The sequence below is a fragment of the Styela clava genome, chromosome 9 (assembly GCF_964204865.1).
Source record: "Styela clava chromosome 9, kaStyClav1.hap1.2, whole genome shotgun sequence".
In the NCBI taxonomy this organism is placed as follows: domain Eukaryota; kingdom Metazoa; phylum Chordata; class Ascidiacea; order Stolidobranchia; family Styelidae; genus Styela; species Styela clava.
Genome location: NC_135258.1, coordinates 20,015,513 through 20,036,194, shown reverse-complemented (window position 1 = coordinate 20,036,194; position 20,682 = coordinate 20,015,513). Strand labels below are relative to the sequence as shown.

The following is a 20,682-nucleotide window of genomic DNA, read 5'->3' as shown; positions in this document are numbered from 1 at the left end:
GAATTTGTATGTACAAGAATGCTATCAAGATTGAAGATAACTTTCTTAAGTGATTCAATAGTCTTGCTCCACACTAACACAAATATATTTCTGTAATGTTTAAGATAACTGTGACAAAATTTTAAAGGTGTCATGAATTTGCAACAGAATTGAGAGGAAACCAAAATCATGAAGTTTGTATAATAATAAAAATTGAAATAAAATTTACATGAAACATCAAAATGGTTGCAAATAATTAGAATGCCATGACATTATGTATCAAAGATAAAGTGTAATCTTAGCAATGAGTGAAAAGAAAGCTATCGAAATCTAACGATAAATAAAATGCGCTCCAGAAGTGTGCGTACCATTATAGAGGTAACTAATTTTGTTTGCCTACTTTACATCAAGTTGTGTAAAGGGACAGAAGCCCATGGGCAGGGCGTATATTCACTTAGCTAACACACACAGTCCCAAAACTCGTAATAGAACTAAAATAAGGACAATCAGACTATCATGAATCAACAGATACTGAATAAAACGCACAATAACAATGATAGATTAACTCAAAGTCAGCAAGACTCATTAATTCATTATTACTTATCATAATTCCAACATGAAAAACCCCATTCCAAATCTTCACGCTATTTAAAATAAAATTCCTATAATAATACCTGCAGTAAAGCATCGTCATCGAACTGTCCTTCATATCTACATAGAACATTGAATATATTGAAACAATTTTTGCTTTCAGCCATTGTCAGGTCTTTAATCTTGCCGGCAGATTCTGGCTCCTAGAAATACATCGAAGAATAATAATTTATAACTGAAACGAAACATTTCATATGATTAATTGAAGTAATAAATAAACAAAAAGTCATTACAGCTAAGCTGTTCCTACGCAGGTGAGCTACTATGTCGGTGGTTCCCAAACTTTTTACTATTGTTAACCCTGTATCGAATTCCCAAAGTTTGATTACCCTAACAAAAAATAAAATTAATGTGGCGGAATTTGTCACATTAAATATTAAAACCAATCCAACTTATGTTTTGCAAAGTCGATTTGTGACTTGAATCCTCATGATGGCACAATTAAATAATAGTCATGATTCATGAAGTCAAAACTTGATTTTTATTAACAATGATACTATCCCCTATTCCAACTTTTAATCCAACTTTAAGAGGGATGGTCTTTAAAAAAAGCCGGGACAAGGATTACAAGAAAATTTCAATAAGGCAGTGAAATTCCTAATTATCCCTAAAAATTACATAGAAGTACAGGGGTGCAAATATAACATTTTTTATATGCAGCCCATATGCACCACGTCACCCAGTATAGAAATAAATTGGTTGAGCAACAATGAGTCAAAAAAAATTTGATCTTTCCAATATATATCAGCTCCTTATGTATCAGAGATTCAGAGCTTAGTGGAAACAGCTTTTCAAAATGTAAATGTTCAACATTCCAGACATAGTAATGTGGCTAGTACAGGGGTGAGCAAGGTTTTTGGACCACCGAACACCTAGATTGGCAGGCCATGTAAGTGTGAGTGACATAACATGTTACATTTTATGAACCATATTTACAGTGTGACAAAAGAAAAAGCGGAAAACAGTAACCATATGACAAAACTAAATATAATCGCAATCTCAACAAATTTCTTGAGCTATTTTTTAGCTAAAAGCCTAAAACATCAAAATTTGGTTTTAGTTTGGTTGTGGCAGCATCAGGCGGGCCAGATTGAATCACCCAATGGGCCGGTTTGGCTCACGTGTCGTAGTTTGCCCATGTCACGGCTGGTAGCTGGTTACCTTTAACCAAAAATCTCCATTCTTAATTACTTCAGCAAATCAAAGTCAACAACTTACATCTAAAGCCTTTTGGAACCATCTGAAACCATCTTTGTCATGTTCTTCCTGTAAATCAGCCATTATTGATACATGAACATCTGAATTGGTGATGGTGATCTCCGAATCCTCACCACTTAGATTTTTAAGGTTTTGCATCCTGGAAACATATTTGATGGCTGCTGCTTCCTCAAGTAAAGCTTGAAGATCATCTTGCCAATCTGTGATAAAGCACAAATCATAATCAATCAATGATCATCAGAATTCAAACTAATCATATCAAACAGAATGTTATTCTGCAAGCAGTCATATCGTAAAGACTGTTTGGTGCAAAGTACCAAATAAATCTAATATACTATGATATTAAATTTTACTTATTAATTGTGGCTCTGGTACATATATGTTATCGTTCATGATTTTGAGTACACAGAAAATGGGGCAATCCGAATTGCATCAAATTTCAACCAAAACCAAACAATGAAAGTTTTTTTTTTCCAAAAAAAAAAATGATCCCAATGATTCAGAAATGACTTCCAAACCCAGTCTTATATATAAATCTTCATACAGTGTATAAATGTACTCTCTGGTATACTTTCTCCCCTTTGAAAAGCAGAGTGAATATTCTGAGGAATCAGCTCGGTGCTATGCGCTAGGAATACACTCGCCATCACACAACTTGATTACCATGTGTGGGTTCGCAGGGCCGTATTCTGTGTGGATAATTATGTGCAAAAGGATCGCTGAACTCCTCGCCGCTGAATAGTGGTTTACATAACCACTGGTTATGTAAGACTTCCTCCACCATCTGCAACAAATAACTGGCATATCCAACATGGACAGGTAACTGGACAGGAGGCAGTGATTCACCGTAATTATTATGAAGCTGTCTTATTGGCTTTGCTCTCCTCTGGGATAAATATGGATATTTAAGTAAAAAAAATCTAACTAGAAGTCTCATCTTAATGGTGAATTTAGGAAACCGATAAGACAGCTTAAATATAAAACATACCAAAGTCTTTCTCAAACATAACAATTCACATTATACAATGATACAAAAAATACTATTAAACATACTAGAATTTCTGCATTTGCATATGTCTACTAACACCTACCAGGTGATTGAATATCCAATGCCATTCTCTTCGAATTAATTTCAGCGAGTCTTGTAGTTCGTTCATCTTCGGACATCGACACAGCGGCTTCTCTCAATTCCTCAGCAGAATCATCAGTAATAAGTTCATACAACTTCCTCCAATCACCAGCATGACACATAAGAACTCGTCGAAGAGATGATTGAGCAGGTGAAGATGATGAAGCTGAAATTTAATATAAACGATATAATTTTTAATGAACACGTCAAAATTTTTCAAAACACCACAATTTTTTTTTTAATTTAAGTTTTGAAATGTACGGTAGTTAGTGTTTTATGTTAATTTCGACTTTTTTAAAAAAAATCATTTTTTATGTCAACTTTTACGATATCATTTGCTGCAAATTAAATTTTATTTAAATATAATATAAGAGAAAAATGTTCAAAAATTCTACAAGAATTTTAAAAACTTACACATGCTCTGGAGAGACTTGGTATTGAGTGATGTTGACACCAACAACCTTTCTTGAGCGAGTTGAACATATCGAGAGTTGTCTTGTCGAAGCCTGGTGTAAATTTTATTAGGGTTTATCGAATCTCTATTATAACTGGAAATCTGATAGTCGGGTACTCCCGTAGTGTGTGTACCAGGTTAGGGTTAGGCCATAATTTTATTCTAATTTTCCTCATTTAAGTTCTATTACGAGTTCAGGGACTGTCTGTTTTAGCCAAGTGAATATACCACATGCCCATAGGTTCCAGTCCCTTTACACAACTTGATGTGAAGTAGGCAAACAAAATTATTTACCTCCATATAAATAGTTTGGTACAGACTCTTTTGGAGCTCCCATTGTTGTTATTAAAACATTTCTGAGAGTTTATTAAGCAGATAATTTAACAATGCAGAAAGAGGCATAAACTCATTTACCCAGTGTTTATTGTGAATTAATTGAATTTAAAATCAATGTTTACGTTTAATGCAATTATTAAAGCTACCAAAATGACTGTTATATATTTGCACTTTGTATAACTATCTGTCATATGGATCTTGTCATCCCTTTGTTACTATTAGTAAATAATATTTCTTTGTCCATTACAATAAAAATGGAATTTCTACTTACTTGATTTTGCCTTGTCCAATTTTAGTTCTTTCGCACAATCCCAAACCGATTGCAGCATGACGAAATTCATCATCAAGATTAAATCTCATCATTTCCCACTGTTGCCATGCTGCTTCTGCTGCCAATAGAAATGTCTTATCATTTGGTGGTGCTTCTCGAAGATTCTCCAAGATCATGTCAACTTCATCTTCATATCTAAGATGAAGTTCAGAAACAAGGTTTCCTCTTGGTTTAGAATCATCAGAGATGTTTCCAAGATCCGGTGGTTCATCCACAACTTTTCTTTTCCTGCCAGAATTCTTAATTTCATCCAAATAATGCTCTGCTTCATGTCTAAATCTTGATGGATCAGGACCAACAATCTCTTGTAAAGAATACTTTATCTGAAAACAGGACATGGAGTGTAAGATCCTCTTAAAATTGAAACAGTCAAAAAGGATCAGTTATATCAAAAAGAATTTCACGTGTGTCACACAAACACAAACCCATTGGGGTGAAAACCTGAGATTTGAAAAGAGTTTGCCAAATCTGACTGAAAAATCAAACTTTGCATGTGAGATATAAGTTCCACCTTTTGAAATATTAAGACTTATAGGATACAATATACAGGGTGGTCGCTCGAAAATATAAAAAAAATTGAAGGTCAGATGAGATCACGAATAAAATGCGTGCTTACTCATTTCTTCTTCGATACGTTTTTTTTTTCATCTAGGTTCTAGGTTGTTTTAGGTTGATATCTTTTAGGTTCTATTTGATTTCTATTTTGACACCGAAATCATGAAAGAAGGCAGGAAACAACCTCGTAAAGTTATTCTTTGTAAAAATAAATTGCTGTTTGACAAATTTTCTGTTTTTCTAGCGACCACTCTGTATATTCAATTTGACTAGCTAAATTATTAAGAATCTGTTTATAAAATAATGGAAATAAATTTTGTGTAATCAAACTTAAGCTTTGTGTCAAATTATGGTCAATGAGGTACAATTTCATCCATTTTCATTGCTTTTCAAGCATGTGCACCAAGATGGCGGACACCGGAACGTTGTATGTGTACCAGGTTAAAATTAGGCCATAATTTTCTTTCAATTTTCCTTATTTTAGTTCTGTTACAAATTCGGTGACTAGCCAAGTGACTCCTGTAGTATTTGTACCTAAAACCCTTACCTGGTACACATACAACGTTCCGGTGTCCGGCATCTTGGTGCACATACTTCTGGAATACCTCAAAAAGTTTATATTCACAAATCACTTTAATAAACTATATTTTTCATTACCGTTGTCAAACTCGAAAGAAAAAATTAAAAGTGAACCTGAAAAGTGTCTTTGCAGAGTTTTGCTAATTTAGCGTGATTTCCAGCAAGTCTGTGTTTCTCTTCTCCGATTCGTAGTTTCTCAAATAATTGTTGTCCATCATCGTCGTTTGCAATATTTTTCTTTTTAATAAACCCATCAAATAATTTTGCACGAAGTTTGTCATACCTATGGAAGATAATGGCAAATCGTTCCGGAATAGTAAAAGCATCAGATATGATATGGTTCTCATATTTATTTCGGGGGAGAAATGACGATGAGATGACTAGGTATATCATGTGGCAAACAACAGCTTCTCATCCAATTTGCAATTATACGTTGAATACGGAAATAAATATCAGTCAATTTTATTACTTTTTGTTTCAGATTTGTGCAATTAGATGGTTACATGAGTAGCTTGACCAATGGCATATTTCTGTCTAGCATCTATAATTCATTGGCCATCACAACAAAAACATCGATGTCAACCAGAGCACAAGATTTGGTACATGTTATAAGGAGAATCGATATTGGTATGACGTAAATGGCCGGTAGCTCTCGCGTGTTCGAACGTGGAATAATTTTTTTAATAATAATTTACTTAATTTTCTATGGGAGGTGTCAATTGTGGCTCAAATCCGTGGGTTAATTTTTACCATTTTTCCAAATTGATTTGGATAATGATGTAATGTACAATAGTACATTAAAAAATATATTATTGTTCATTACATACTTGGCAAGGATGAGATCAACAAGTTCTTTTTCTTCAGCAGACATTTTGATAGCACCAAGAACAAGGTTGGATATATTTTCCAAACTTTCATCTCTGATCGATCTGTAAATTTCTTTACGAAGATGATAAATATCTGAACCATCCTAAGTAAATAGAAAAATATACAGTAAATAAATAAGAATTTTAATTTGTCATAGTGTTCATAAATTCTAAAATGTGCGGCATTTCCTGGTGTTTAATTAAAATGAGGTTGGGTCTGCATTTCCAACAAAAAATAAACTCGCCAGCCGCTAAGCCAAGTTCTCCAACTTGAATCTAGATACCCCAACAATATTCTATGCCAACAATATGAATGAAGCCTTGTTGGGAGGAAAGGCACGAAAAAAACAATATCATAAACATTTACATGTGGCACATATCTGAACAGAGATAAATTTTGGCTATGTACAGCCTAGAAGGCAGCAACGCGTTTATTCCAGCCAATCCCGCGCCTAACTATCTAACTATCAGTCCTGCATTTCGCGAACGGAAGTGAAATCAAAATTTGATAAGATATTGTTTACTTTTAAATTAGAGATTAGACGCAATTCAGTAAATTTCTTGAAAACAATTGGTCAAATTAATGGGGAGTGATATTGATCGTGGTCAAGGTGGCGATTCAATCGTTTCGCTTAGATCCAACCAAAGTCAGATATCAAACAAGTTTCGGTAATGCGCTTTGTTACGATACACAATAAATTGTCGCAAGTCAGAAAAAAAACGAGTTCATTTATTAGGAAAACGTCCCGATTATAATTAATTTTCGATTCGATGAGGCTTGTGATTTACTATTAAACCTCCGGAAACATAGTTACGTAAAAAATCAGCTGTATTTTAGATGTAATTGCACCTGTGTTATCACAGGATCGAAGTGGGAGTTTTCATTGTACAACGAAGACAGATTTAGGATTGCGCAATAGTATTCTATTATTTGGTTGGGTGCGAAAAAAATATTAAATTTTGGCCAGCCATATTGTATACGCCTCATTTTTATATATTTCTTCACCCGAATTTTTAATACTATTAAATAATAGTTGGTTTGCGTATTTTTTTGAAAGTGACAAACTGCAAAACGACAGGTTCATAAATAACAACGTTGAACGAGTTGTTCACATATTACATTTTCTTATTTTATATAAATAATTACGGTAAAGCGCAGTCTCCGAAAAATGAATAAATTCTTCGTTGAAATTACTTACGGTAAAAACAAAATGTAACTGCGACGCCTGAAATTGTGAAACTTCAATTCACGAAAAAGCCACGACGAACGTCACAATAGATAAATATTATTGTCGTCAGAAGCGACCGAATAACAGTCGTCATAGCCCGATTAATAAATTGTTGGAAAAGTAAATATTTGACGGCTTCTATTACGACGATTGAGGCGAGAGGCATCTGGTATGAGCCAAACATCATTTTTGTACCTATCAGAATTGCTCATAGGTGAGTATCTCTGTTCCATGCTCGTTCAAAACAAGTATCCGTAGATAAGTTTAAGCAAAATACAAAGTTAATGGAATTTGAAAAAGATGCGATTTAAATCGCTAGATGTGCCAATATTCTGTAATTTTTTACGTGTAAAATTTGTCGTTATCATGAATTTGAGGCACAATAAATTTAAATTGTTTGAAATTGATACTAATTATAAGAATGAATTCTAAAATAATAAAATATTTCGGTGCGGACATCGGTGGTACAAACACGGCGATCCAATAATATATATCAGTGCCTTGCAAGGGCCAGAGATGCTTCGTCTGTACTAAAACATTAAAAATATTATGGATTGTATTGAAATGAATAGAAGGCGGTATGTTTCATGTATGATTCATGCTTGATATAATATTGATAATTTGATGTTATAAAACAGACAGAATCTGAATCTTATAATTTAAATCTACAATTCTCGAATTCCAAAATTATAATAAAACTACCGTAAGAAACACAAAGCTAATTCAAACACAATCTAGACATTTGACCTATCATACAAACATATCATCGTTATGGAAGTGTTGTCAGAACTCAAAACACACCAAGTATGTTGCAATCAAATACAGATCAAGTCATAAAATGATAATAAAAAATGTTACAAAAATCTTAATCAGAAGAGTTTTAGACGAATCCTCGCAATAAATCACCTCAAATCGAAATCGTGCACATATTGAGTTGAATGAATTACTCTGTTGGAGCTGCAGGCTCGGGGAGGGAACCCTGCAGGACGGGGCCAAAAATTTTGCCAACCTAGACTGGCTGACCATGTAAGTGTGACTTAAAAAGTTACATTTCATGAACAATATTTACAGTGTTACAAAAGAAAAAGAGGAAAACAATAAGCCTCGTGCCAAAACTAAATCGCAATCTCAACAATTTCCTCGAGCCATATTATAGCTAAAACATCAAACTTTGGTTAAGTTTGGTTGTGACAGCATCAGGCGGGCAATATTGAATCACCCAACGGGCCGGATTTGGCCCGCGGGCGGTAGCGTGGGCCATAGTTTGCCCATGCCAGAAATAGATTCATATATCTGTCAGAATAATTTTCTTAATATATGACAAAAATATCATTAAATTTACCTAATTTCATAAAGTAAAAGATTGAAAGGAGTTGTAATAGTGAAAAACAAAACAACAAGTGTTCTGATGTGTGCAGTACTAACCAGAAAATGTACCAAACCTTAGGAAGAGAATTCTATGCTCAAAAATTAGTTAAAACCGTAACAAACAACACAGACTCTCAAAAGACTTCACGAACTATCAAACACAAGATTATTTACTTGATCGTCTTCACTTGTCTTCAGCACAGGAGTCGAATCCTTCTGTGACTGATTAAAATATTCTCAATCTTATTTTTTTTAATAATATTTCCAAGACATCTCATTACGTGCACATAGAAACACTGTAACTGTGTTCACCGCTGTGGGGGTGAATGAACAACCCACGACCTCACCCAGGGTGTAGAAAAAACGAGTTGTAAATTAGAATATCGAAACATATTTGTAGCTGTTTTTCCAAAGTCTTGATCCTAGCAGGCGCGCAGCCATGTTTTTTGAACGAGGGGGTTCAAAGTTAAAAACGAAAATTCCCTGCGACGGCTTCTGAAACAGTCGCCGCGAATACGAGTTTACTACACTAGTTGAAAATAGCTTTCGGCAAATAACGTTTTTTTTGTTGTTGTGTAATATAATCAATCCATGGCGATGGCCATATTCTTTTAATCGTGTTTAACGAAACTCGCCGTGTCTACTATGATAAAATGAAAGCATTAATAATCTAAAATAAAGCGGCAATCTGCGCCAATAAAAAATAAATAAAAAAACTTCCCCGATTCTAATTAGATTTGATAAGTATATATTTGCGATTTTGGGATTTCGTCAAAGTTAAGTTGTTCTTGAAACACTGACTACCACTTAATGAATATTTGTAAGAATCCCAAGGTCGGCAATAAAATCCAAATGAGTACAATTTATTTTAGTAGGATAAATGATTTATTGAACAACCTTTTATATCATCATCATAACCCGGCGAAAAATCGAGTGCGACCCGGCTGTAATAAGGACAATTGAATGGCTAAACTTCGGTGAATATATTGTAAACTTACCGACCGATTACAAACAAATTTAGGCGATTAACGTACAAAATAGCGTTTTCAATCTGTTGCGTCTGCTTCCTAAAACAGTATTTATGATGTTTTTCATTATATGTTAGGTATTTTATGACACTCCCATATTTGCAGTCGGAAATTTGAGTTGCGAATTCAATGCTTTGTAGCCCTTCGTCACAGATGATTGCAAGAAATTTTTCACACTGAACGCACAATTCCGGCGGAGGAAATACACTAAACTCGTGAGCTAGGGAGAATTAATTCACGGAAATATAGTTCACCAACATAAGGCCGATGTTCACGACCTAAATTGTCAATCAGCTGTGCAATTTCTCTCTGGATGCGCTACAGCTTTAGAGAAGGGGTTTTCAACCTTTTTTCTGTCAAGTACCCCCGAGTCACAAAACAACCAACGCGAACCCCCGTAATCAGACATCAAAAAAAGTTGTGGTATATTGACTAAGAATTTTTTGCATCAACAATTTATTGACCATATGTAACTAAATTAAATCTTTGCGTTGATATTATTGCCCTTGTCGTCTGCTTAACAAATGATTTATTAAAATCTTTCCCAAGTTTCAATAAGCATAATCACTTTCTACAATGCTCGCAGGCGCTGTCTTTCAATTTGAGAATTCAATTTGCCTGCAAAGTTGCGAATTTTACATTGTTGGGTCACAGTCACAACAACGCAAGATTAGTGAAAATTTATGTTGCAATTGGCACGCATTTTCCTCTGGTAGGTAATAAAAAGTATAGCCCATTAAAAACAGCAACACACAGAAAATTGACTGTCTTCCAAGTACCCCTAGAAATCTTCTCGTGAACCCCCGGGAACCCCAGGTTGAGAACCCCTGCTTTAGAGTGATGACGCGAAATATTTATAAGCTTTAAACCAAAGTGACTGTTTATAGTCCCTTTGCTTTAAACCCACTAGTTGACACAATTTGGCAAAACAGTATAATAAAATGTACATTTCATACCTAGATTAATAACTGCGACGACGTAATGTAATTGTATACCAAGTTATGAAACATGTTTTGATATGCGCATTGTTTCTTGTATACTTTATGACTGTGATTGACTTACTATTGGGCTAAGATTAAATTTTACAATTATTTATCCAATAAAAACAATAATGATAACGATAATAAATTAATAGTAACAATATTTATGATTTATTTATGAGGATTCCGTAATAAAAATATTTAACAATACAACTCACCATTTTTTTCATTGCTGCAAAGATGTTTTCACCCTCGATATCCTGAAGTACTTGCAATCTTGCAAGAATAATGGATAAACAATTGGTATTACTAGAACTGCTGACACTGCGTCTAATATTCTCCAAATATAATGCAGATGCCGATGTAAGAACATCAAAATGTGCATTCCTCTGTTGTTCCTAGAATAATCAAAAAGACAGTCAGGTGGCTTTGTAAGCCATAATAGAAATACTTTCGATCGATTAAGTTCGTTTCCTATCATGGAATAAGATTTAGCTATCTCGACCTATTATTGAAACTTACTTGCTTTGAGATATCAATACTATTTCTTTTTGCATGTCTCAGAATGTTTTCGTTTCAAATTTTAGAACCTATGAGTCAAAATTTCAATTAAAGATAACGGAGAGTCAAGCAATTTACTAACACATAATTATGCCTGAGAGATTCGATCGTCTGAAACTTCAAAAGGAAGCCGTGATGGAAAGCGTACTCACCAACCACTGAGCTTGTTTGTAAAATAACATATTGAATTCGGATTCGCACATTTAAACTTTAAAAACATATGCATAATATTTGAAAAAATTACTTTTTCAATTGCAGATCCCTTGTTAGCAAATGATGATTTCAGATGATCATGTTGTTTAGTAAGATCATGACGCATAGATTGAAGTTCCTTCTGGGAGATATTTTTCAAAGTCCCCATTTTTGTTTGAATTCCATTTCCCAACAGAAAGTGAACCATAAGCTTTAATAAATACCAAAACTTATTATTAATGAAATTTTCATGAAATCATGCAACAGTGAAACAGTTTATGATAGCAAAAAATTGAACAAAATAATTATGAAATGTGCACACCATTCTTTCTGCAACATGCTTTTGTACAAGAAGTCTTGTGACTTCCAACCAAGAGTCCACAAGTCCCAAATTTTTGCTGTGAGATACATCAGGTTTTGCAGGAGAAGGTATGTTTTGTCCTAAACTGTGTTTGTTTCCTTCTTCAAGTTGAAATACAGACAGTTTCTCTTGACGAGAACGGTCAGGGTTGTACCTAGAAAATGTATTTATTATTCATTATTAATTGCTGAAAAAAATGAGACATATACTGTAATCAAAAATTTCTGGGTGCTCCAGAAGTGTGTGTACCAATATGGAGGTAACTAATTTTGTTTGGCTGCTTTACATCAAGTTGTGACATGGGACTGATTACTATGAGCAGGGGGTATATTCACTTGGCTAACACAGACAGTCCCCTAACTCGCAATAGAACTAAAATAGGGAAAATCTGAATAAAATGAGGGCCTAACCCTTCCCTGGTACACACACTATGGAAGTACCAATTTCTGAGCATTATGGAATAGATGAAATATTTTTAAAACTAGTAACATATCCAGAGCATTGGATCATAACTAAACTTTCATTCTTCATCACAAATGCTGTCAGGTATAAGTAAATAGAATAGATCAACTTAGATCTATAAAATAAAATTTGAAACAGCCTTTCATTGCCTTCATAGGTGGAAAAAATATTGTACTCCCGTAGCGTGTGTACCAGGTTAGGCCATAAGTTTATTCCGATTTTCCTTATTTTAGTTCTATTACAAGTTCGAGAACTGTCTCTGTTAGCCAAGTGAATATACCCCTCCCCCCAACTTGATATAAAATAGGCGAATAAATTAGTTACCTCCATATTCGTACACAAATGGCGACTGACCAGAAAATTCAATAATCTCTTTATAATTGACCAATTTAAAATATTTGTATTCGAAGACAAATATTTGAAAATTAAAATGTATAGGGAGAGGTCATTCTTAGTCTTTCCATTCTAAGAACTCAAAACAATATTACCTTTCAAAATCAGCAATCTGCTTTCTTTCTGTCAGGCAAGCTGACATGGCTGCATTTTCAAAGGATTCGTTTTGTTCAATTCTTAAACATTGACGATGAAGGGATGCATAAACTGACAATCTCTCGGCATCAACTGACACTGGTGGAATATTGCGAAGACTTCGAAGTAAATATTCCTTTTCTTCTTCTTGTCTTCTCGCAAAGTAAATGAGAAGTTCTCCACTAGTAGTAGATCCTGAAAAAGATACAGGATTATTTTTTTTGCAATTCATAAAATTACAATCATATGTAACTATAAAAATGTGAACATTTTATATTAAAGGGGAAGAAAAGGATTGCTGAAACTAATCTTTGGGAAACTGGGTTTTCAAAATAATGTTGTTTTTTAAATTTAACGCAGGCCGGAAGATTCACGTTTTATTTATCTATTTCCCTGTCGTTAGTTGAAATTATTGTTGTAAACTATTGTGACACAGACTCAACTTGGGGGTTCAATGACTTGAATTGGCACTCCATAAGTATGTGTACTAATATGGAATGGAGGTAATTAATTTTGTTCGCCTACTTTACACCAAATTGTATAAAGGGGCAGAAGCCTATGGGCAGGGGTATTCACTTGGTTAACACAAACAGTCACCAAACCCGTAATTAGGGCTGGGCATTAGTTGGAGTTTGCGGAACATAGTTAATTAACTTGTGCGAATTAACAAGTTTTAGCGTATTAGTCATTGAATTTGGGGGTATCTACTTTCCTGTTTCACCGTTTTATATAAAATGTTTTAATTTTGGTAGGGTATAATTGGATTGTATAATTCTATTTCTATGATGCAATTCAAAATGACTTCGAATATTTCAATGCAAAATGATAAAAAGATGAAAAAAATGATAAATACCAATATTTCCAAACGAGTAAAGAAAATAGCAGAATAAGGCAGATGGCTGTAGGCACACAACAAGTTTACAATTGATCTTCATATTTATAAGACTATCTATTCTATACTAACAGAAAATTACAAAACCAAGTTACATTTGGGATAATCGCCAAGATCATGAGATCAATCTAGATCAGCAATGACAAACCTCGCCTAGGCAGAACGGCCTCCATGATCATTGAGTACAGCTAATATAAAAAAAAACATGTTTACAGCAAACCAAAAAAGATAGCATAATTGCCAGCTCATACCTCTCATTTCATTCATTATTTCTCTCTCATATATTTTATTGATATCCTTTGTTGATTTTCCTTGAGCTCGGAGGGACTTAAAACGTTGTTCTGCTTTTTCCCATTTCGCTAAATAAGCGTCCGCCATCTCACCCATCACGCCAATAGCAGTGAACCTGAAAAGGAGAATATCACCTTATTAAAGTGCTACCTAGGAAGAATCATCTTGACCAGTATGCTCAGTGTTGGCTTAGATGCTATATCAGTGCCACAATACACACAACATGAATCACGAGGTATGTAGAAACTGATTGAAGTTTCAATTGAATATTAAACAATACTCATACTTTAAATCGGAATTGAACTATTGATTTATGGTATACTTCAATGAAAATTATATTATAGTATTTCCAAGATCTGCTGGTAGGCCGAACCACCATTGCTGAGAAATTGGGGGCATCATAAGCACAGTAGAAGAATGTGCAATAAAGAATGTAGCTGCAAAAATGAACCCTCTTACTACTATATTAGATTCATTGAAAACTTGATCAATTTTCAAACTATATTGAAAATGGATTCCCTTTTTCGTGCATTCTTGTAGCTAAGCTCTGAAGAAAAGTGGCAAAACTACTTTTGGATTTAACCCTGTTTAAATCAATCCAAATTTAATATTCTTACATGTACTGCAAACTAGATCCAGGTAGAGACAACATTTCATCCAAAGTCTTAGATTTTCGAGCCTTTTTCTCTCTTTTTCGAATATCGATCAAAATCTTGTCAATCATCTTTGAATTTATTTCAGTTCCATCTAAACCTTGAAAAAATTGAATGATTACCCTTTGTTGATTAGAAAAAAAGCACTCGATTAACATGAATATTTAAAAAAAATCAATCATCATTTGTTGAGTATTTTAATGTTTAAAAAAAGCATGGCAGCTACTATTGATCCCTAAGCTGGGAGCAGATAGATTTCTAAGACTTAAGTTGGAAGAAACTACTGATCAAGCCCAAAGAGCTATAGATTATTGGTGATTGGGGTATCAGTAAATAATGATTGTCACAATACTCGAAGAAGCTAAATCAGCATTTTCAGAGTAGAGTAGCTTTGGAGTTGTGAATTTGTTGGGGATTTGAAAGAATTCATAAAAAAGCTTTAAGAGAGATCAAGGATTCCCTGAATAAAGCCGGAACTATTTTTTCTTAAAAAGACTGATTTTATAAGAGTGAAATGACATAAAAAAACATGGCACTTTCACAAAAAATGTTCCCAAATTATAAAAAGTTTCTTCTAATTAATAGATGAAAAGGACAAGTCAGTTTCAACTTATCAACTGATTTGAATCAATTACCTGATTCTGCTTTAGCCATCTCAATCATAACCTTTTCCCGGAGCATATCATATTTGACATCCAAGGCAGTGAGTAAATCAGAAATAGTCAGGGTGTTTTTAGCATCCGATACAACAGATGGACGAGCCATATCTGTTCCATCATCATAAATAACAGCCTCAGCTCCACCAATTTTCCACCTATAGAATGAATTTTTCAGTAAAGTTTCAATAACAAATGAAAATTTGAAATAATGGCATGATTAATGAGGAATAAGATAGATAGTACATTTCTTCAACAATGTAACAATGTTTTATATTAACTCACCGATTGAGCAGTCTGTTAGATTCGTATCTTACATTCTCCTGATAATCATCACGATCTTGTTGTAATTGGGCAACATAATCATCATCATCCTAAAATAATACAGTAATTTGTGAGCAGGAGTATAATCAAAGATGGCTAAAATCAAATATTCTTCTGTTCTAACTACATTGTAATAAGTAGATCAATATTTTCAATATGAAATATACACTAAGTTCTAGATTACGCTGTTCATACTAAAAATGATAACTTTCAAATACAACTTTTCTAAAATATTCCTCAAAATGAAGAATTCGATCATTGAACAGATTTAATTTGAACATATTTAAATAGTCACTTTGTTTTGAACATTCTCCAAGTTGTCAAGTTATAAATTGGTGAATGGATTGTTTAGTTTAATGCGACAACACAATCTAAAAAACTTTTAATAAAGAAAACAATTGCTATCAGTTGGGATTGAATATTCAAATCAATAACTTCTGCTATCACAAAATTAAATTTAATCTTTAGTCTGTGCGATTCATTCTAAGATTCAAATAGATATTAAAATATCAAATATTTATATATTATAGATTATAAAATGATATGAGATTTGCCTCTAAAATTTCTTTGAATTCACTATATTTGTCATCCAATATGTCAGATTCTTTTTCAGATAATAACACAAATTCAGCTTCCAATGAATCTTCTTGGTTCGTAAGTTGTTGTCTTTGATCTGCCAACAAAATTCAAAATGATTTACAAATATATATATATATGGAGAGAAAAGAAGGTTACTTGCATGATAAAAAGGAGTGAAGAAGTAACAACAATTTTGTAAATTTGAAAAGTTTTTTTATTCTACTAGTGGTGACATTGCTAGTACGTTTCAAGTAAAGTAGAATTACAAGGCTTCAGCATTTCTCAATGTTGGTTTAGCATAAACAAAAATCCTATACCTCAGGTGGCAACCAAAATAGATGGCCAAATTTGGCTATTCTATCATTTTCAATACATTCTAAAACATTTAGAATATTATTATTATATTTATATATTAAATATCGAGTATATTTTCAATGGATTCATGTGCGACAAAGAACATATGGTGGTCAATCACTCATACTCACTCATCAATGAGATGAGTTTGAAACTGGAAATGTTGGAAAGTTATTGAGATTACAAACTCACCAGGAATAAAGTACATGTACTTCTGGAATTCTTGCCAGGAAATTGGCAAATTTGGTTCATGACGAGAATTTAGCCAATCATGCCACGCTTGAACAGAAAATTCTGGATTCACAGTTCTGAATATGGAAATTGATTTAAAAATAATTAAACTACATCAACTGTAGAACGACAATAAATATTTACAGAAAATAATAAGAAAAAGTTATTCTGTAGTACCAAACTTCTGAGAAAATCCTATAAAATTTTTGTGAATCTTTTAGAACAGGGTTCCCCAAACTTTTTGGGCCGCGGACCCCTGTTTGTGAATTTTAGTTTTGACGAACCCCCAACCCTATGCCTTATTAATTTCTGTGCATAACCAACTTGCCGCCTGGCAATGTATGTAGGTCGTTCCAAAAGGCAATAAAATTGTATTTGCCTTTCTGAAAGCAATGAATAGGATAGGATATGATTTACATATTTATCCCGGGGGAGAGGAAAGCCGATAAAACGGCTTATCCATATGGCGAACCACGGCCTATCGTCCGGTTACCATTCCATGTCGGGTATGGGATTAGTTAGTTACTTGTTTTTCGGAAGCATGAACTTGACGGTGGAGGAAGCCGTAACCGACCAGCGGTTACGTGAACCACCCTACGGCGGCGAGGAGTCCAGCAATCCTCTCGCACATAACCATCCAGCATGGGATTCGAACCTGCGAACCCCACGCAGAGAAATTAGAGGTGCAGTGGCGAGCGTATTCCTAACGTTTATCACGATGAGCCACACCGCCGCGCGTCGTCCGCAACGCTCAATCAAAAAGATGCAATGGTTTTTTGATTGAAATCAATCATTAAAGATCGATCAGACTCATTTTGTATCGATGGGGACCTTTTGTGCAGTCATCATGAACCCCCAAGATAATTCGTCAGAGAAGTGTCAACATTTGGCACCCAGATATAGGCATTTCCAGTTTAGTGCTCGCTTGGCACGAATTTATTGAGCCGTGTAATTTATACAGTTTGGGAAACCCTGTTCTAGAAGATAGGTACTCAAAGTGCTATTAGTTTACTTATAAAGATACTGACTTGGCTAATTTTGTAACTGTCAAAAGAAGAAATAACGGCATTAATAACATTTGACAACAATAAATATATCGGAGTCATTAATTAAAGTAATTTTAATTTACTCAGGAACATTAATTGATAAGTTACAATCTGTTTTTTTTGTTTTCATTTTTAAAAATTTATTGGGGGGCTACCTAAATGATAGTCAACCTCTTCAGGGGCCCAATAACACTAAAAGTTTGAGAACACCTGTTTTAGAATATGAAGAAATTGAAGCATTTTAGTAACAGTGAAATACCATCTATCAAAGCAAGGCACGAAGACAATATGTTTCGGAATTTATTATGATTTATGAAACATTTGTCATCATGGATTATCAGGCAATCCAGTTTTCAAATAAATTTAATAATAGTGAGAGAAGATGAATTTTTCATCACTTCTTACTCACTGGGGACCATAGCAATCCGAAGTAATATATTAGGAAATCTAAATGTCATTGTAAATAAAAAAAGAGGTAACTGGAAGTGAATTTCACAAAGCGAAATGTGTTGATGTCGTACCTGGCCAACAAAATACAACTCTTCACAGAAACAACTCGAGATCCATCTCTGTCCAAAGCAATAAAATCCCAGTATGTTGTCTCTTCCAAGTTACGAGCTTCTTCTAATTTTGATAAAACTTTTTCAAAACCCTTTTTAATGCAGGTTGAATCATCTCTATTTCCTCCATAATTGTGAAGGACGGACTTAATCTACAATTGAAACAAAAACGCCAGTAAATTTTTTTTCTGTACTTTGTTGATACTTTTTTTCCATTTTTATTTTTAACTTTCTATAAAGCTTAGACAACTTATTCATATAATAAAAGCATTCTTACATTCATCTTTTTACTTAATAAGCTATAACCACCATATCTCCTAGAATGTACAGATGTAAGAATTGAGCCATAAAGTCTCAGGCCTTTCCATAAGTAGTAGCTTTTAAAGTATCACTGACTACTTTTACAGGTGCTCTTCAGAAATAGGAAATAAAAATGGCTTGTACAAATATGAATCTGATTTAGAGTGAAGATATAGAATTGCTATAGAATACTTACTAGTAAATCATGTACCGGCTTGTAGAAAAGAGACTGATAAAAATTCTTAACTTCTTCAAGAGTTAAATACCCACGTTTTGACAAATCCAGAACATCAAACATTTCACCAAAATCATCCTGGCCAGGAGCCATTCTGCATGGTAAAAACTCAATCAAAATTTTCAAAAAATAAATTTTTTGAATTAAATTTTTTATAACTGTATCTGTCTATAAGAATTTAATATAGTCCTGGAAGTTATAGGTGAAAGTTTAAAGTAAAGCCTAACAACTAATTGCAGAATTGTGTATCCAACTCGCGTTTTTATAAATAATGTAATTTGAATGGTAACTCATTATAAACAGATTTGACTGATTTATAGTAGTGAAACAATACAATCCATAAAAGTATAATTTCTTCATTACAATAAAGACTAGTATATCTGAGTTCTGTGTATCTGCATACCCGCGCCCTTGTAGTAACTCAAATGTATAACGTTACATCGTTATCGTTAGACGCATCTTGCTCGGCGTCCCATTGCCATGACTGTAAATATATTACACGGTTCAATAAATTTGTGTGCCACGCGAGGGTCGGCGAAGCCCTGGGTGCCAAACGTTGACACTTCTCTGCAGAGGCGTAGCCAGCATATTTTGTGCCCGGGGCAAACTATAAAATTGGCGCCCCGACCTCCACGTTTAATCAAATTTTCTATTACATCGAAAATTTATCTTCAGAAATAAACAAATCATTGAAATACAACTATAGATTCGAAATAAAATACACAAATCATGGAAAGACAACAGTGGATTCGACAACAAAAAAGAAAAAATTATCTTCAAAAATATAATAATCAAGGAAAGACAACAATAGATCCGAAATAAAATGCACAAATCATGGAAAGACAACAATAGATTCGAAATAAATTTAATTGTAAAATAACCACACTACAAGAACCGACAGTACGATTCATTCAGAAGAAGGCTCATTAGCGACATCTGGTGTTTAAGATGCGCATCGACGAATTCAAAACATAAAATAATGCTGAGTCATACGACCCAGCACTGAAAAGGACTGAAGTAGCGTCCCAAGCAACTGGGTTGCCATTTGATAGCTATTATATGTGGAAAGTAGACGACGACGAGTTTCCGGCACAGTAAGGTGAAGTACCGGTATGCACTATATAAATTGCACATGAGAAGTTGGCAAAAAATGACATAGTAAAACATGAAACAGCCAGCAAAAGAGGTACGGCATTCAGCTGTCATAAAAAATAAATAATGGATACAGCTGTTCAGTAGAGGAACATGGATGGGTACAGGAAACTTACTTATAACGGAACAAGTTAGACTGCTAGCACCTATAAGCTTCAAGGTATAAAGTTTTCAATTTACATTTAAAAGAAATATAGTTACTTGTACGAATTGTTTCAGGAAGCAAATTCCAGGACAACACTAAAAGGCTGAAGGAAGAAACGGATGAAGTGGAGGGAAAACGGAAGTTGAAGTGTTCCCAAAGGTAAAAAATTAAAAAACACTAAAAGGCTGAACACTAAAAGGAAGAAGTGGATGAAATTTCTTCCGACGGGTAGTTAGGTGGCTGAAGTCACTAAAAAGCTGAACACTAAAAGGAGGAGGTGGATGAAATATTTTCCGACGAATAATGAGGTGGTTGAAGTCACTAAAAAGCTGAACACTAAAAGGAAGAAGTGGATGAAATTTCTTCCGACGAATAATATGGTGGTTGAAGTCACTAAAAAGCTGAACACTAAAAAGAAGAAGTGGATGAAATTTCTTCCGACGAATAATGAGGTGGT

The 20,682-nt window shown here is 34.0% G+C and overlaps 1 protein-coding gene across 4 annotated transcripts in view; it reads right to left on the bottom strand.

The window, feature by feature from the left end:
* LOC120339380 (uncharacterized) overlaps nucleotides 1–19,409 on the bottom strand; it is a 51,171-nt gene extending 31,762 nt beyond the window's left edge. For 2 of the 4 annotated variants that reach the window (XM_039407487.2, XM_078115992.1), the window contains exons 1-19: nucleotides 18,890–19,114; nucleotides 18,355–18,545; nucleotides 16,749–16,864; nucleotides 16,178–16,296; nucleotides 15,585–15,673; nucleotides 15,279–15,457; nucleotides 14,608–14,743; nucleotides 13,951–14,105; nucleotides 12,768–13,002; nucleotides 11,779–11,971; nucleotides 11,509–11,667; nucleotides 10,922–11,101; nucleotides 6,060–6,202; nucleotides 5,347–5,515; nucleotides 4,039–4,421; nucleotides 3,392–3,483; nucleotides 2,940–3,143; nucleotides 1,849–2,048; nucleotides 654–773 (exon numbers count right to left, since the gene is read on the bottom strand). In XM_039407487.2, coding sequence (XP_039263421.2) covers nucleotides 654–773; nucleotides 1,849–2,048; nucleotides 2,940–3,143; nucleotides 3,392–3,483; nucleotides 4,039–4,421; nucleotides 5,347–5,515; nucleotides 6,060–6,202; nucleotides 10,922–11,101; nucleotides 11,509–11,667; nucleotides 11,779–11,971; nucleotides 12,768–13,002; nucleotides 13,951–14,105; nucleotides 14,608–14,743; nucleotides 15,279–15,457; nucleotides 15,585–15,673; nucleotides 16,178–16,296; nucleotides 16,749–16,864; nucleotides 18,355–18,545; nucleotides 18,890–19,021 — 3,195 coding nt within the window. In that variant the 5' untranslated portion in view covers nucleotides 19,022–19,114. Of the gene's footprint in view, nucleotides 1–653; nucleotides 774–1,848; nucleotides 2,049–2,939; nucleotides 3,144–3,391; nucleotides 3,484–4,038; nucleotides 4,422–5,346; nucleotides 5,516–6,059; nucleotides 6,203–10,921; nucleotides 11,102–11,508; nucleotides 11,668–11,778; nucleotides 11,972–12,767; nucleotides 13,003–13,950; nucleotides 14,106–14,607; nucleotides 14,744–15,278; nucleotides 15,458–15,584; nucleotides 15,674–16,177; nucleotides 16,297–16,748; nucleotides 16,865–18,354; nucleotides 18,546–18,889; nucleotides 19,115–19,331 lie in introns of those variants that run through there. The other 2 variants (XM_039407488.2, XM_039407489.2) reach the window with 2 other exon arrangements.
* Between the last annotated feature and the right edge of the window lie 1,273 nt (nucleotides 19,410–20,682).